The sequence below is a fragment of the Gopherus evgoodei genome, chromosome 8, assembly GCF_007399415.2.
Source record: "Gopherus evgoodei ecotype Sinaloan lineage chromosome 8, rGopEvg1_v1.p, whole genome shotgun sequence".
Taxonomy (NCBI): Eukaryota; Metazoa; Chordata; order Testudines; family Testudinidae; genus Gopherus; species Gopherus evgoodei.
Window position 1 is genome coordinate 100,767,939 of NC_044329.1, and position 17,850 is coordinate 100,785,788.

At 47.3% G+C, this 17,850-nt stretch overlaps 1 protein-coding gene across 1 annotated transcript in view; it reads left to right on the top strand.

Moving 5' to 3' along the window:
• CDCP2 (CUB domain containing protein 2) overlaps positions 1-17,056 on the top strand; it is a 29,089-nt gene extending 12,033 nt beyond the window's left edge. Inside the window, exons 3-7 of the mRNA XM_030572832.1 lie at positions 1,390-1,737; positions 3,634-3,975; positions 5,408-5,761; positions 14,873-15,051; positions 16,418-17,056. Of these exons, the coding sequence (XP_030428692.1) occupies positions 1,390-1,737; positions 3,634-3,975; positions 5,408-5,761; positions 14,873-15,051; positions 16,418-16,735 (1,541 nt within the window). The 3' untranslated portion in view covers positions 16,736-17,056. The remainder of the gene's footprint in view (positions 1-1,389; positions 1,738-3,633; positions 3,976-5,407; positions 5,762-14,872; positions 15,052-16,417) is intronic.
• The last annotated feature ends 794 nt before the right edge of the window (positions 17,057-17,850 follow it).

A 17,850-nucleotide genomic window follows, 5' to 3' on the forward strand; every position in this document is an offset into this window, starting at 1 on the left:
GCCATTTATCGGGTACTGGCCTATTGGCCTTGTTTACGCCTGGCTGAGTTGTCAGCTTGCCCTTTGTCTCTGAGGGACTGGTTTAGCCAGCCCCAGACTTGGAACATGTTTTAGTAGAATCTTATAACTTTACACACAATGTTGCTATACATGTTTTACCAGGACAATAATGCCCAGCAACTTCTGAGTTTTCAAATGACACCTCATGAGGCATACTTTGTACAAAGATTGTTACAATAAAGTACAAGAGGTGAATTCAGGGCTCTATTTTCTCACAGACACCCTTTCCAGACAAGCTCCTTCTGTGGACTTTGCCTCAATGCAATATTCTTCCACTGATAAAAGACAATGTTTGGCTGTAAATTGATGGTCTGGTCCCCTTCTGGGGAAAATACAGGCCCCAGATAGCTCTCCATATGCTCAATGGTAGCCAGGAACATCGTATGGTTGCTGTTGTGTATTGAGGGTGGCAGGATACTCTGCTGTGGTTCTTGATGTTTCATGACTCCTGCTTCATGCACAGTGCCATCTCTGGTCTACCTGAGAGGGCTGCATAGAGGAGGAGACGAATGGAATGGCCACCCAGCACAGCATCCTTCTGAATGGGGTGGTGGAGCTGTTAGATCTGCCTTCTAGATTCAGTTTGTATTGTTGTTGTCATCTCCCAGACAGTCAGTGAGTTCTGGAGTGCGAAGGCAGCTTTCCAAGCAGGGTACAGCTGAGGCCAGTATCTCCACTGGTTTCAAATTCACTTTGGTTTTTTTCCAGCAAGAAAAAGACAGAAAGGACCACACGGAGTTCGTTTCCAGGAGGGAGATTTCAAACAGGCAGCATGAGTTAGAGTGGGAAAGCTCTACTGTGTAGCTGTGTGTATTCATCTAGAGCAGGGATTGGCAACCTTTGGCAGTGGATTTCCCTGACAGGCCGCATGCTAAAGGTTGCCAATCCCTGGTCTATAGATATAAATATAAACAACTCGATGACTTGAGAGGGACCAGTATACCAGTATACCTGAGATTAGAGGGGCAAAGCGAGTGAGCAAACTATCCCTGAATGAAAATAGATTAATAAATCACTATCAGTTATTGTTCCTGTAAATGACTTTGGCACAACAGCATCACCACCATGTTGAGTTCCATCTTAAAATCCCACTTCTGGGTTCCTGCTCTCTTTAGTCCAAAGTACTTTGCAAATGTACAGAAAATCACTTTGTGCACCACTGAAGTCAAGGCACTTCTGGGGTGGAATATGGATGCTGTTTAAGAGCAAACAGCTACAATGAGCAATGACTGTAACTGGTTTGCAAATCATCGACTTCGGAGATTTACCAAGCAGATAAATATTCTGTGGTTTGTTTGTTTTTTATAAGTAATGTTTTGTTTTCTCTAGGTGTCAAATGTGGCGGAGTCCTCTCCGCACCATATGGCAACTTCTCCAGCCCTAATTTCCCTGGACTTTACCCCTATGACACCGAGTGCATGTGGCTCATAGTGGTCACAGAAGGATCCTCAGCCCTGTTGACCTTTGACCACTTTGACCTGGAATATCACAACAGCTGTGACTACGACTACCTCAAAATCTACAACGGCTTCTCCGAGGATGAGGGGAATCTCCTGGGAAAGTTCTGTGGCAAGAGTTCTCCTCCTCAGTTTACTTCTTCCTGGCATGTCATGTCCATCATCTTCCACTCAGATAAGCACGTGGCCAGTCAAGGCTTTTCTGCAGCTTACCGGAAAGGTTGGAATAGGTTTTATGTGGAGTCTCCTCAAAGGGTTAATGCATGAAATGCCTGAGTGAAAGGTTTCTAGGTTTGCTGTGTAGCAGTGGACAAAGAGACTGTTACACGAGCACCTTTGAAACTGCGTCCCACAAAGTAGAGTTAAAGGATTATACAGAGTGAACTAATTAGGCATTGTCCGAGACCAGTGCAGGTTCGAGTAAGTTTTTGATCGAGTGAGGAAAATCAAAACGTAACAGATTGAAAGTTCAAAACCAGGTGGCCGTTTATTAATGGGGATAAGTTACAACTTGGGCTGGGGAGGAGCACTTTTACCAACTAGCAATACTATCAAAACAAGAATCTACACGCAACTTGAAACAATCTATTTACATCTAACAACAAGAAACCAAACAATCTATGATTAACTGCTCACTAAAATCCAGATAAAACACACAAAAACTGAGTAAACTGTACAAGCATTAACCAGATATTGCAAAATACAACAATTCAACTTTCATATACTGTATACACAACTTGGTACCAAGTAAGGGAGGGAAAAAGGGAAGAGGCTAAGCAAACAGAATAATTACAGAAATTAGAATGCAAATACCACATTCCAGGTGCAGCTGACCAGCAGTACAGACACCAAGGGCATAACGAATTAGTGGGAAATAATCCGTAACGACACCACCCGAGCCAGCTAAATCCAGAGGAGACCCTTCTAGCTGGAAGAGTGATCAGGCCTTCCAGCTAACATGTGGATACTCCTGCAGATTTTGGCTCAAGACATGGTTTTATTCGAAGGCTCTTACTCGTATCAGCATCTGATTGGTCCCTAGCTCCTCCGCCTTCCAGGTTCCGAGCTGGAGCCCTCCATGTAAACAGGATCTGCACACGGCACACTACCCTTATGCACACGGCACGCTGATATTTTTGCATAAGGCACTAGCCTGACCCCTAGCTGACCAGGCAAAAAGAGCAGGAAAATGCACACAGCACTATAATGTAGCACACCGCACTATGGTGTTGCACACGGTACCAATGTGACCTTTTGACTGACAATTGGCCAAACAGACGCCGTGTTTGAGCATAGGCTTAGGGCTGTGAAAGGGATGTGATGAATACCCGGCTCAGTTCTGATGCGAATCTGGTCTGTTTGAGGGTGTTTTGAATAAACTCTGCTAAAACCCCGCGCCCCCCCCCCGCGAAAAATGACAGGTCTTGCATAGTATCAGGCTTAAAGTGCAGCTCTGGTCTGAAAAGTGAGTCTGCAAAATCCTGGGGCTCCAGGTTGATTATATCCCAGTGATTTCCAGTGCCAGTGTGCTCAGTTTACAGCTAAAAGGATGGCTTTTCTAACAGCCAGCCCACAGTTTACACTCTGAGACAAGCCGGTCTCTTTCCTCCTTATGAAGCATCACCAGAAATAAAGGTTCTGGGGGCTTAACTGTGTTGTTAGACCTGGGCAATGAGCAGCAAGGATGCACAGGTATAACCGAGAGAAGAATTCAGCCCTGCCATGGGACCTTAGTGCTGAATGAGCATCATGTGATGTACCATTTTGACTAATAAAAAAACAGTACAGGAGAGTAAAAAAAAATTTTCTCTACCATGCCCCTTGAAGGAGGAATCTCTCAGGCCCAGTACATTAGTCCATCGTCAGTCTCCAGATGGAATGAAACTTGGGTTGCCCTGCTCCTTTGGCAGGAAACCTCTTTTCCTTATAGAGTTAGAGACAACCTACAGCCTTCTGCACCCCCAAGCTGTTTCTTTGCCTCCTTTGTTCCTCTTTCCAGGACTGGGGCATGTGTGTCATGTTCTCCATGATACTCCATCCCCTTTGTGGGCCATAGAACTTCCCTCTGCTTCACTTGGATGTGTTATGTGTGTAACCAGTCTGTGTTTGTTTCCAGATGTTTGTGGAGGAGTGCTCACAGGCCTTTCCGGCGTGATAACAAGCCCCCATTACCCTGAGAATTACCCCAACAATGCTGAATGCCGCTGGATCATCCGGGCAGTGCCCAACTCCATCATCAAGCTGGTTTTTGCTGACTTTCAGATGGAAAACAACGAGGGATGCAATTTTGATTACGTGGCTGTCTATGATGGGCCCACGATGGGGGACATGCATCTCAGCCACTACTGTGGGAATATGAAACCCCCTGATATCGTCTCTTCCACACACGAGCTCCTGGTGATGTTCAAGTCAGACTTCAACATAGGAGGTAGAGGCTTTAAGGCCTATTTTTTCTCAGGTACGGAGGCAACTGTTTGTCCAGCGTAAGCTACCAGATGTATGGGAAGCCCTCTGGGCCTTCTCCTTCTCTACCACTATCCCAGGGTGTTGCTCTCACAAAGGGGGTATAGATTCACTGTTCCTCCATCTTTTGCATGCAGGCTGGCAAGTGAAATGGTTTGGTGTCATGCTTATGAAGTGTAAGCCTTAGTATATGAGGGGCTCCCAGAGAGTGGAAGGGCGCTTTTAGTGTCTGTGTCGTATCCATGTAAATAAAAAGTACATTTAAGAGTGTTCAGGGTGACTGAAATGGGACACAGGAGGCAAGAGTTTTATCCCCACCTCTGCCCCGGCTCGCCTTGTGATCTTGAGCAAGTCATTCCTATCTAGGTCCTTCTGTGGCCCCAATTACTGTAGCACCTAAGCCTCCCCAAAATGTTTATGGAGCAATCTTGTAGAGAAAGGGTATCAGCCTCATTTTACAGATGGGGAACTGAGACACAAAGAGATCAGGGGACTTACCCAGGTCACCCAGGAAGCCTGTACCAGAGCTGAAAAGAGAACCTACAGCTCTTAAGCCAGGGCCTTAACCACAAGACCACCTGCCCTCAGTTAGAGCTGTAGCCTGCTTCCTTGAAGTCAATGGCAAAGCTCCCACTGACTTCTGTGGGGTAGTACTGTCAGGAATTAGGGCATGCAGCAGCAGAGCCAGTCTCCAGGCAACCTAACGAGCACAGCTGGCCTATAGCAGGCTGACAAATAGGTCACGCTGCATGATTAGGGTGACCAGATGTCCCAATTTTATAGGGACAGTCCCAATATTTGGGGCTTTGTCTAATATAGACGCCTATTACCCCCGTCCCGATTTTTCACACTTGCTCCTCTGGTCACCCTATGCATCATCGGTGGGAGGAGTCAGCAGACTGGCTCTGAAGCCCAGCTGCAGCAGCTGTGCAGTGGCTGTGACAGTCCCTGTGTCTGCTTAGTTCCAGCTTTGCCTCACTGCAGGTAACCTAGGCCTGACCCCCGGACTCCTGCTCTGACCTGTAGCCATGACCTCTGCCTATGTCCTGATCATGTGACATGTTAAGCTTTTAACTCCTCTGTTTCCCTATCTTTAGATTGAGGATAAGGATCCTTTTCCCTTCTTTGCCAAAGCACACTGATGTCCTCAGCTGAAAAGCCCTGCATGGGTGCTTGTTGTTATCTCTGTTCTTGAAATCCTTTGCATTGTGTGGAGTCTGGCCGCAATTGTGCAGCTAACGACCCCCACTAACTCTTTGAATGTTTGGGGCAGATCTATACAGCATGTGGCTGTGAAACCTTTATGTGAAAAAGATAATTTGTTGCGATATATTTTAGCAGTAAATCAAGGGAACCCCCCAGCAGCTGCTCCCTCTACACACAGGGGTTTCGGTTTGGTTGGTAATGCATTTTCTTTTTCTAACCAGGCAAATGCCAGGAAGTATACACAGCCATCAAAGGAAATTTCTCCAGTCCTCAGTATCCCAGCTTTTACCCCAACAATATCAAATGTCATTGGACCATCCAGCTCCCCCCAGGATACCGAATCAAAGTCTTCTTCCTGGACTTGGCTCTGGAGGGGAGGAACAGCCTAACAGATGGCTGTGATTATGACCATCTGGCAGTATTTGATGGAGACACTGAGAAAGCTTCCCTCCTGGGGAAGTGGTGTGGGAGAGAGATGCTCTCTCCCATAACATCCACTAGAAACAAACTGCTGTTGGTCCTCCACACGGACAGGAACACGGCCAACAGGGGGTTCTTGATAGCATATATTGGAGGTAAGACATGATTCAGTGCATTGATCCAGTTCTCCTTCACTCCCTGCTGGATATTTGTAGGGCAAGGCAGCAGAGAATTATAAGTATGGAGACAGTCAGTAAAAACCTGACAGCCTGAGTTCCAAAAGTACATGCAAAAAAATGTGAGCAAATTTGTGCACCAAACTTTTGCATGCATGAGGTTACTATAATTGCACATGCAAACTGGGCAACTGTGCAAACGGCTAGCCAGTGGGGAGTTATAACTGTCTCTTTGCACGTGCGATTACCCAGCTGTACCTCTGCAACCACTGTAATTGCACATATCAGTTAGGCACTCTGCTGTTCAAATGACTAATCGTGCATGACATATTTTTGTATAGGGATTTAACACATGCAGTCAGATCTGCAAAGACACTTTTAAAAATAAGTAGGCCCTGGGTTATATACTACCCCAACCACCTAGCCCTGGATGGAAGGGTTCTGAGACACCGAACGAACAAAACACTAAGCCACGTGGAGTGACACCAGGCAGGAGTTTGGCTGATAGGGTCTTGCACAGGAGACTGGCCAAACCATGAATGGGGAACTAAGTGAGTACCTGTGTTCCCAAACCTTGTCTTGCTAAGATAGCTACCAACTAACAGACGCTATTGCTTGAATACTTAACACAATAGCATCTGGGCATCCTCCAGTAAACTCCTGCCCTTCATTCATAACTACCAGCCTTCCACTGATTGGCGATTATTTAAAAGCCTGATTTAACAGGCAAGCCTTATAACATGGCCAAGCTTGGCTCCAGCCACCTATGAAAAGGAACAAGATCCACAGGTTAGGAGGAGAGAGGAGAGGAGAGAAAAGGCAAATGCGATCCTAGGCTGTATTAGGCTAGGCGCTTCCAGTAAAGAGAAAAAAATGTTTAATGCCCCTGTACAAGGCACTTGGTAAGACTTAATTTGGAACATTGTGCACAGTTCTGGACACCCTGTTCTAGAGAGATGGATTCAAACTGGAACAGGTGCAGAGATTTGCTACAAGGATGATCAGGGGAAGGGAGGGGAGGGCCTGTCTTATGAGAGGAGACTGGAAGAGCTTGGCTTGTTTAGTCTAACAACAAGAAGGCTGAGAGGGAATATGATTCCTCTCTACATTTGGCAGGCAAATATCAGAGAGGGTAAAAAGCTATCTAAGTTAAAGGACAATGTTGGCACAAGAACAAATGGGTATAAACTGGCCATGAACAGACTCAGGCTGGAAACTAGAAGAAGGTTTCTGACCATCAGAGGGGTGAGGTTCTGGAGCAACCTCCCAGTAGAAGTTGTGGGGCAAACAATTAGTTTTAAGAAAGAGCTGGACAAATTTAAGAGCACAATTGTATGATGGGGTTTCTGGGAGGCGGGGAGCAGCCCTGGGGCTCACTTCTGGTCTATGTCTATGTTCCTAAAAGCTCATGCTTCAGAGTTTCAGCTGTCCACCAGGAGGGCTCAGGAAGGGATTCTGTGCATTCCCCCTCCCCCATGTATTCTGGGAAGTTGTATGGAAATGGTTTGGTTTTGTGTTTATATCTCCTTCCTCTAAAGCATCAGGGATGGCCACGGTGGGAGAAGGGACATTGGGTGGGATGGGTTGGGCCAGGGCCCTGAGTTGGCTCCGAGCATTCTCATTCTCAGGTGCTGGGCTGGCTGATTCTTGTTGACGTGCTCAGGCTGTAGCTCATTGCCACATCCACATGTTTTGCCTTCCCTGCAACGTGTGAGTCACTTGCCAGGATTATTTGGGTATTTCTCACTCAGTCATTTCCCTGCCACTGCAGTGGCCTTGGACACTGGTGCACCTTGGTCCCCTCCTATTCTCTGCCTGTGGCACATACTAGTCTAGTCTCCTGTGGGCTGTAATACTTGGGTCTCATTTTGGTTGTTGGGTTTAGTGTATGGGTGTTGGGCTGTTGGTGGCCAGTGATATATAGCAGATCAGACTAGATGATCTGGTCACTCCTTCTGTCCTTAGACTCTGAGACTCCCCTGAGGGGCAGATTATCCCACATCTACCTTCTGTAGGGTTTCTTACACCTGCCTCAGAAGCATCTGGCGCTGGACACTGTTGCAAACAGGTTACTGGACTAGATGAGCTACAAGTCTGATCCAAATTGGCAATCCTGATGTCCCACAGAATACGTTCTTGCCTGTCCTGGAAAGCTCATGCCTCAAGCTGCCAGCAAGGAAAGTTTTCTGGCCTGTGTTATGTGGGAGGCCAAATGAGATGATCATAGGGCCTTAAAATCTGTGAACCTGAAGTTTCCTAGTGGGGACCTACTTAAACTCTCTCTTCTGTTCTTTGATTAATATTTATCTCCCCCATGTCTCTCACATCTGGAGACTAATCTCCTGCCCTCAAGACAGGAGGGAAGTTTGGCTGGAATCGGCGGAGACCCTTACACCTTACCTTCAATGGGTGAAATTAGCGCAAGCAGTAAGCCCACTTTTGGGGGGAGTGGGGCAGGACCGGCGTTAGTGTTTTTAGCGCCCTAGGCACACGGCCATTTCGCCGCCCTGTGTGCTGGTTCGCGGCTCTGGTGGACCTGCCGCAGTCATGCCTGTAGAGAGGATCTGCGGCTCCGGTGGAGCTGCCGCAGCCGTGCCTGCAGGAGGTCCACCGGAGCCGCGGGAGCAGCAGACTGTCCGCAGGAATGCCTGCAGCAGCTCCACTGGAGCCACGGGACCAGGGGACCCTCTGCAGGCACGACTGTGGCAGGTCCACCGGAGCCATCTGCCACTCCCCCCCCAGCAAAATGCCGCCCCCCAATAATCCTGGCACCCTAGGCGATTGCCTAGGCCACCTAAATGGAAGCACCGGCCCTGGAGGGGGGCCATATCAGACTGGCAGGAGGCCTCTTCAAACCTCAGCAAGAGACTCACTCTCACAAGGAATATTCCCTTGGAAACAAAAGTATCCTGTGGACTCAGTTTTCAGTGAGACCGTCCTGGATGTTTTATCTGCAAAGCCACATAAGTATTCTGGGGTTTGCGAGATACCAGCAAGGGCTGTGTCTTTGGAAAAGACCCAAACCAGACTCTGTCAGCCTGGAGATTCCAGGATATGGAGATAGTTGGTGGGAGGAGCTGCCTAAATGCTGCCTTGCTGTGTAATGCTCCTCATATAGTTGTCAACCTTTGTGCCTCCTCAAAAGCAGGCGAATTGATGGCACTCACTGTATTTCAAAATAATTGTGTTGGAGCTGACCTGTGTGTCAGGGATGATTCATGACCTATTTCTGCTCAAGATGATCCTCTCTGAGTATTCAGAAGGCTTTTAACTGAGATGCTGCTTGTGTGTGTTTGCGGATGGGACTAGCATAGCTCTACTGTGCTTTCTTTTTTCCTCCACTTACAGTCACAGTGCCGGGTAACCTCTTGGGCTGAGTAATAGAATGAGAAGGGGGATTATAGCTGTGCCCGGTAGTGTTGCTGTAATTTAAGGTGGAATCAGTGTTGTGATTACAAACCTCATGTACCTAAGGTTTTATAACTCAGACACCAAAGTTCAAACTTGATGTATGAGATTCTGAAATCCTGGCCAAACATCTTATGCACATAGAGACACAATCGTCCCAAATTACACCAGTGGTGTGCTCTGGGTGCAGGATTATTCTGGGTTCTGCAGTATAAAAGACAGTAGCTAGTTGGCTTCAGCCACTGTGACTCCAGAAAGTTTTTAGTTTCACCTAATTTTATGTTTGGCAAGGGATTCATCTGCTTCATGCAGCGGGCATTTTCAGAAAACTCGGTAGAGCAGAGGGGAAGGAGGAAGGTCTGGTGATGAAAGGGTAGGACTGGGAAGTTGGAAGGAGGTAGTTATAGTCTTCGCTCTGCCACCAACTTTCTGTGTGAACTGAGGTAACTCACTTAATCACCCAGTGCCTCAGTTTCCCTATCTGTAAAACAGTGATAATATGTCTTTTCCCTACAAGGGTGTTATGATGCTTAATTCATTAATATTTGTGAAGTGGTTTGAAATCATTGGATGTACTAGAGAAGTGAAAAGTGTTCTATATTAATTTCTGAATAGTGTCTGCTCCTGGCATAAGGAGTCTGTAACTTACCAATGAATTTTTTATTTGGGCATTTTTTCCATTAGAAGCTAGTGATAGTTATATGAAAAAGCCAAGTTAGGCCCAATGCGTCTAAGTACATATGCTCAGCAACATGCCATTTTAGCAGCCCATAAACACATAATTTTATCACACCACCTCTGTGTAATAAGAACTTTTAAAAAATGAGGGTGTTAACTCTCACCATGCCGCTGGGAGGGAGGTTCATAAGAATTCTCTATTTTTTAAAGGGGGAAATTGAGGCGGAGAAGCTAAGCAACTTGCCCAAGACTGTGGAGTTCACACAGGGGCTGCTGACTCTGAGCTCTGTGCTCAGTTCACTAGGTTGTGCTGCCTCTCACACGAGCTTGAGAAAGTGCACTAAATATCGCAACCAAAGGATCCCTTTTAAGTCACACTAAAGTTGTCATTCTGACAGGCAAACCTAGGCCATTCAAAGTGCAGGTGGCACTCCAGGCAGGAGCAGCGCCAGGGTTTTTGGTGCCCTAGGCGGGGGTCCTTCCGCGCTCCCGGTCGTTGGCTGCAATTCTGCGGTGGGGGGGGTCCTTCCGCAGCTCCTGGTCTTCGGGGCGCTTTGGCAGCGGGTCCCGGAGCAAGTGAAGGACCCACTGCAGAATTGACGACGACCCAGAGTGCGGAAGGACGCCCCTGCCGCCGAATTGCCGCCCTCCCAAATCCTAGCACCCTAGGCAACCACCTAGGTTGCCTAAATGGAAGCGCCGGCCCTGACTCCAAGGCATAGTATGGTCTCTGCCCATGTGTATAATTGCGATTGGTGTCAATCGTGCATGCCTGTTAAGGGCATAACATGGCCCTTATTTAGCTGTGTCTAGACTACGGACCTTACAGCAGCACAGCTGCGCCACTGTAATTTCTGCCGTGTAGCTGCTCTATGCCAGTGGGAGAGAGCTCTCCCACTGGTATAATCAAACCACCCGCAACAAGCAACAGTAGCTATGTCAGCTGGAGAGTGTCTCCCGCCAGCACAGCACTTTCCACACAGGCGCTTTTGTTGGTGAAAATTTTGTCGATGGGGGTGTGTTGTTGTGGGTCTTTTTTCATACCCCGACCAACAAAAGTTTTACCAACAAAAGTGCTAGTGCTATAGCGGACATAACCTCAGTTTCACTGAGCCGAGATATTGCTAAGGTCCTTCTGCCTTCAGATCCATCCTGGGTAACTCAGATTTTGTCACAATTCACATGATGAGTGAGGTGGTGTGCTTAGCCTCCTGGACCCAGATCCACAAAGGTATTTAGGTTCCTAACGTCCCATGATTTCAGTGGAAGGTAGGACCCTAACTGCCCTTGTCAATCTGGTTCCTAATGTCTGTTCTGCATCCTAGGCCTAGTCTACGCCACAGAGTTAGGTTGATGCAAGAAGTTTGTTGATCTAACTATAGAAGCAACTACACTAAAATTTCAGTCCTGCCGACGTAACTGCCTGCTACACTGAAGGCTTGGACACTTTTGTCGGTATAGCTTACATCGCTCAGAGGGGTTGCCCATTTTGGTTAGCTGTATTCCTGGAGATTTCATCACATGCATAATCTTTAAATCAAGATTAATCTTTAATTCCTGGAGATGCCAGGCCAATCCTGGAGGGTTGGCAACTGTATATGTGATTAAGTTGCGCCCAAGTGACATAAATGACACCAACCGAAGCGCCGGTGTGGACAGGGCTAAGTTGGCAGGAGAGCTTCTCCTGCCGACATAGCTACTGCTTCTCTTGGAAGTGGTTTTATTATGCCGATGGGAGAGCTCTCTCCCGTTATCTTAGAACATCTTCACCAGACGTGTTACAGCGGCACAGCTGCAGCGCTGTAGTGTTTCTAGTGTAGTCTAGCCCGCACGTATCTCCACCTCCATGAGACTCTGTGTGGTACAAACCTTCCATACACAGCCGCTGCAAAGAAGAATGACCATCTTCATGATGGAACCTGGGATTGCTTCCCAGTGCACAGAATGAGCCTCTTGTTGAGATTTCCTTTGGACTGACTCTGTCTTTGGAGTAGAGATTCAAATGGCAAAGTGTTGTACTCTGGCTCCAGAGAGGAAGAGTGGTCTGGTGGGTAAGGTATTGGACTGGGCTGTTGGCAAACTGGGTTCAATTCTTACATATCCTGTGTGATCTGGCACCCCTTGTTTATTTAGATGACAAGGGGCAGGAACTGTCTTTTCCTGTGTGTATGTACAGCAGTTAGCACAGCTGGGACCCAGTCTGGTTTGGAATCTCTTGACACTAATGGACAATGCATAACAATCATCCTAGAGGCTTGAAACTACTCTCATTAGCCTGGTCTGCATTAGCAGGGTTAGATCCCATGGTGGCAAGTACACTAATGCTGCCACCAATGGCGCTCCCTCAGTGGCAGTGGAACAGTAGGAGAATGTAAGAAAAAGGCCCCAGTGGAAGTCCAGATGCCATAGTGTGCTCAGTGTGGTAATGGGCGAAGTATATCAAATGACATATGGAGAGAGGGCTCTATCAGACTCTTGTAATTAGCATAAATATTTTTCTGTCTAAATGGGCCCATGAAAGGATGTGAGTTGGGCTGTCCATGTGATTTATGGTCATTTTAAAGGAAGCCTTCAACTCGAGAGCGAGGATCCATTTTCTCCTCCCCTTGATTTAATGCCCTCTACTTATTTGGTAAATCTTCTAATGGTTCTATAATGTACTAAGTGTAGTAAAGTGACACAGTTTTTTCCCTGTTGATTTTATTGCATCTTATCAGTTTCATAAGAGTCTGATTCTAACAGAGTGAGTTAGAATAATTCAATAATTCATATTGTTAGTCTTTGGGTCAAGCATTGGTGGGAGATACCTTTAAATATTGTGAGGATTTTGTTCTTATTTCCCTTTCCATATGGTTTATATGTTTGTCTTCTCCATGTAGAAAGGCCTGCTGCGATAGGCAGACACAGATGCGACACTTTCTGTAGATCTGTGGATTAGGGGCCCGATTCTCCATTGCCCTGCTCCTCATGTAGGCAGTTACAGTAGTGCAAAGTAAAGTGCACCGGGGTCAATGACTGCACAAGGTGCATGGCCATGAAGAACCAGGCCCCCTACCATTCTACATCGTCACAGTTCACTGTAGCCCTTCATTTGTCTTCTTAACACACATGCAAGGTAGGTATTGTTACCCCATTTTCTAGAGCGGGGGACAGGGAGAAGTAGAGTCCAGGGACACTGATGCACTCAAGGCCATTCCAATATTAGAATGCAGAAGATCCTAGCTCCCAGTCCTGTGCTGCATGCGGTTCAGCCATGTGGTGCTTTATACCCATGCCTGACTCACAGAGTGATTCCATTTCTGAAAAGCTGCTGACTTGCTGGTGCTGGGTGTAACATTTCCCACAGCTGCAAGATAGACCAGCAGAGTCTATAACAGAAACCTGCCGTGTTTTGAGAACTCCATGTACTACGTGCACAGTCTACACTACAACAGTTACGGCACTGCAGCTGCGCTGCTGTAGTGTAGATGCTTCCTATGCTGACAGAGGGGGTTTTCCATCAGTGCATTTAATCCAGCTCTCCAAAAGGTGGTAGCTACGTCGATGGAATAATTCTTCTGGAGACCTACCTGTGTCTACAGCAGGGATTTAGGTTGCTCTAAGTGTGTTGCACGGGGCATGAAATTTTGCATGATGTAGCGAGGTGGCCCTATGTTTTAGGTGTAGACCATGCCTGAGGTGGGTCCACGCTGGGACCAGAGTATTCCACAGAGAGCTGGGAGGAAGGCAGACCGGTCAAACCGTTACACAGACATGCCTGAGGAGAGGGTTCCCTCACTAGTGCAGAAAACAGTGCTCAGAGGGTGACAAGAAGACAATCCTACGCTGCATTAGGCCTAGGGTTACACATCATTAGAGGGCACTATCATGGCTCTGCATTGGGGTGGCACTGAGCTGCATTGCCCCATGAGGAGCACAGGAAGGCAGAATGCTGTGCACATGCCTTCAGACCCCTTTGTGGGATGCAGCCTTTATCTGACCAGTTTGACTGGCATCCTTCCCACCCCACTGCTCCCCCAGGGAGGGGGCTGGCAGAACCGGGCCCAGAGTATTAACCAAGTGGTGTACAGACACAATTCATGTGTATAGCCAAGCATGCCAATAATGGGTTACAAACTGGTCTGAAACGTGCGGCATTGGCAGGATCTTGGATAACTAGATCCCAGGATAAAAACAACAAGGAGTCCTGTGGCACCTTAAAGACTAACAGATTTACTTGGGCATAAGCTTTCATGGGTAAAAAACCTCACTTCTTCAGATCCCAGGATGGTCAAGCTTTTCTAGATTGTCAGAAGTGCTCTGAATCGCATCCCAAAGCAAAGGGATCCAATACACACCCTGTTGTGTTCCCAGCAAGGCCAGCTCTAGGCACCAGCGTTCCAAGCATGTGCTTGGGGCAGCCCTTTTCAAGGGGGGGCATTCCGGCTCTTTGGGGACGGCACTTTTGAAGGAGTGGCACTCCATTGTTTTTGTTTGTTTATTTGTTTTGCTTGGGGCGACAAAATACCTGTGGATGCTGATGCAGAATTTTGTTAACCTCAAGTGTTCGAAAATCATGAGTCAGGCCCCCAGAAATTCTGAGATTGGGTTTAAAATTCATGAGTCTTTTAAAAATGACCTTCTCCTTTCTGAGCCTTTAGGTTACACTCAGATCATGCACTTTTAAAGATCTTCTCCACTACTATGAGGACTAGAAACTACTATTTTGGGTTTTTTTTAATGTAAGCTGAAATTCTCACATAATCACCTGACTCCAGCAGCTGGGGCTTTAAGAAAAACACTTATCAGAAGACTCATAATAAAACCACAAGTGTTTTCAGCATTGGTCACTTGCTTGTGGATGCCGCTAACAGTCTTCTTTGTATGACATGGTGACAATAGCAACAATGCCACTCTCAGCTGTGGGAACTGGCTTGTACTGTACACTGCACAGTACTGATGAAAATCCCCACTCGGTGCAGTCTTGTGAGTTTTAGATGAGCTTCTTTCTTTCCCCCGCAACAGTTGTTCCCGTGAACGTCAGCTGCACGCGAACAGATTTCCAGATCCAAATTCCTGTGCAGTCTCTTGCCCAGCTGGAGAGAAATAAGATTTATTTAGGGACCCCGTCCTGTCCTGCCCAAGTGGTTGGCCTGAACTTTAAAATACACACCAGGTTCGACACCTGCGGTATTGAGTCCCAGGTAAGTGATCAGTATAATGAGGAGTGAATCCTGTTTACCTAAAACAAATACAGTAAGATGATAAAAAATCTGCGTCTAATGATACACATGCATAGTAAGAGACAGTCTGTCTCCTGAAGAGCTTACAATCCAAATATACAAGACTAAGGGTACGTCTACACTGCAGGGGGGAAAAAATCCTGCGGCACCAAGTTTCAGAGCCAGGGTCAGCTGACTCAGGCTCACAGGACCGAGGTAATGGGGCTAAAAATAGCAGTGTAGAATTTGGACTTGGGCTGGAGTCACTTGCAGGGTTTCAGAGCCCCAGCACCAGCATGGGCTTGAACATCTGCATTGCAATTTTATAGCCCCACAGCCTGAGCCTGGGCTTGTTGCGGGTCTTTTATCACAGTGTAGACGTACTGAAAGGGTCTGCGAGAAAGGAACTATTAGCCCCATCTGTATAATGGAGATAATGGATGAAGTGACTTGCTCAAGGTCAGAATTTTGTACAGTTGATTTAGGATATGTTCTTTTAGGTAACTGTAACCTGCTCCCCAAATGAACGCAGGCCTGAAGCAGGGGGCACTGTGCACCCAGCGTTTAGTTACTCATATAAAAACTATGCACATGCTTTTGGCAGCCCTGCTTGGCATGAGCAAGCCCCATCATTGCTGCATCCAAACAACTCCATGTGCTGGTCTCTCAACATTATGCCCATGGTAAACAAGCCCCAGTTCACCAAAGGGGAAACTGAGGCACAGAAAAGCCCACCTCTTTAGAGGTGGTCACTGATTCTGGGTGCCTTACTTTTTGCATATCCAGCATGCGGCTCCGTGGGTCTTATTCAGAGATGCTGAGGGCCTGTCGCTCCCGTTGACGTCAGCTGGAGTTTGAGATTCTCAGGACCTAGGTGCTGGACAGCCAAAAAACTGAAGAACCCAAAAATCAGTGGCCATTTTCGAAAAACTTGGCCCAAGTCACTTGCCTAGGCCCACACAGCAAGTGAGTGCCAGAGCCAGGAACAGAACCTACAAGTCCCAACTCCCAGACCTTTACGGTGGGCGTTGGCCTGACATGGTTGAGTTGCTGAGCACTTGCAGCTCTCATTAACGCCCCTGTGAAAATAAGGCTCCCTGTTTCTAGGGAATTTGATCAACCTGGTTTCTGCCCCATGGCCTGTCTTATTCTCAGTGCGCGTTCTCAGCGCATGCTTTCAAGCTGCTGGCAATGAAATGCCATGAATACCCTGTAACTCTCCTTTCCCATGAAGAGCCTAACTCCAGCCACAGCCTGAAATGTGTTACTCTAGGGGGTTCGTTTTTATTAATTTGGAAGGCTGACAAGTAAAACCAAACCCTTGCCCTTTAAAAACTTTGTCTTGTAGAAAAGAAACCACACGTCTGTGATTGTCAGTATCCTGTATATCGACTTCTCGGCTGGGAGCCAGGAGGACATTCATGAATATGAAGTGCAGTGTGAGCCCAAGAGGAAAGAAGCCTCAGTAAATCTTATCTCGAGCTCTGACCCCTACCGGCTGACCCAGTATGCTGAGAACCTGGTGGAGCCCCACGGGCAGCATACGGAAGCAGTGGAGGCCTATGAGAACAAGAGCCAGGACAGCAGTGACATTGTCTTCATTAGCATCTGTATTCTTGCTGGCATCCTCATGGTGATTGCTGTGGTTGGACTAGTGCTGTTATAGGATGCTGCCTTCAGCCCAGTTCCTCCTCGCCTGCCCTCTGTCCCTGTCACAGACACACATGTACAGCCAGTGTCCTTTCGTCCGAGATCCTGGGCTTAGCTCAGCTTCCATGTCCTGAAACAGAGGTTGGGTTCAACCTCCATCTCCTCTCTGTTCTCTGGAGAAACTGGTATAATAGGCAAACAGTTCCTCTTCTCAGCTATATATTTTTTTCTTCCCATCTGTCAACTGGATTTAGGAATCTGATTCTTGGGTTTCATGACTCTTCCTACAACTGTTTCCAGTGGTGGGGCTACAGTAAGGGGTATAATATTGTTTGCCTCTGGCTAGAAATATCCCTATAAATAAATTTTGGCTGAATTTTAAAATACAAACACTGAGTAGATATAAAGCCCATACCTATCGGTCTATACACACACACGCACATAGCCAAGGTGGGAGAGGTAATATTTTTTACTGGACCAACTTCTGTTCGGGTGAGAGACAAACTTTCGAACCATACAGAGCTCTTCCTAAGGTCTATGCAGCGTGCACGCACACACACACACACACACACACACACACACACACACACACACACACACACACACACACACACACACACACACTCTCTCTCTCTCTCTCTCTCTCTCTCTCTCTCTCTCTCTCTCTCTCTCTCTCTCTCTCTCATTTATCATACCTCAGCTGCTACCCCTCTCAGGACTTATTCTAACATTCCAACACTTTGAGCAGCTTCATCCACCTGACAAACAAGAAAGAGAAAGAGAAAGCGAGCTTTTCTTCTTTCCCCCAAACGTGGGATTTTCCTCAGCAAGCCCCAGCTGAGCAGACTTCAACACTATACTGGTGACCGGTTTGTTGTCCAATAGCTCTAAAAACTAGAGCGAGGTACTGTTACAGAAAAGGCCTTTTCTCCTGACGCTCATGCTGCAAGCCCTCCAAGCTCCCCTGTGATCTGTCCTCCGATATTTTCCTCCCCCACCCATCTCAAATGCAGCTTCCTTTGACTGTTAGCACCCTCCAGCCACCACCAGGACGGTTCCTGGGTCTGCTGGGGGAGGAACCATTGCAGAGTGATGCAAGTGGCTCCCTCACACCAGTGTTCCCAACCACTG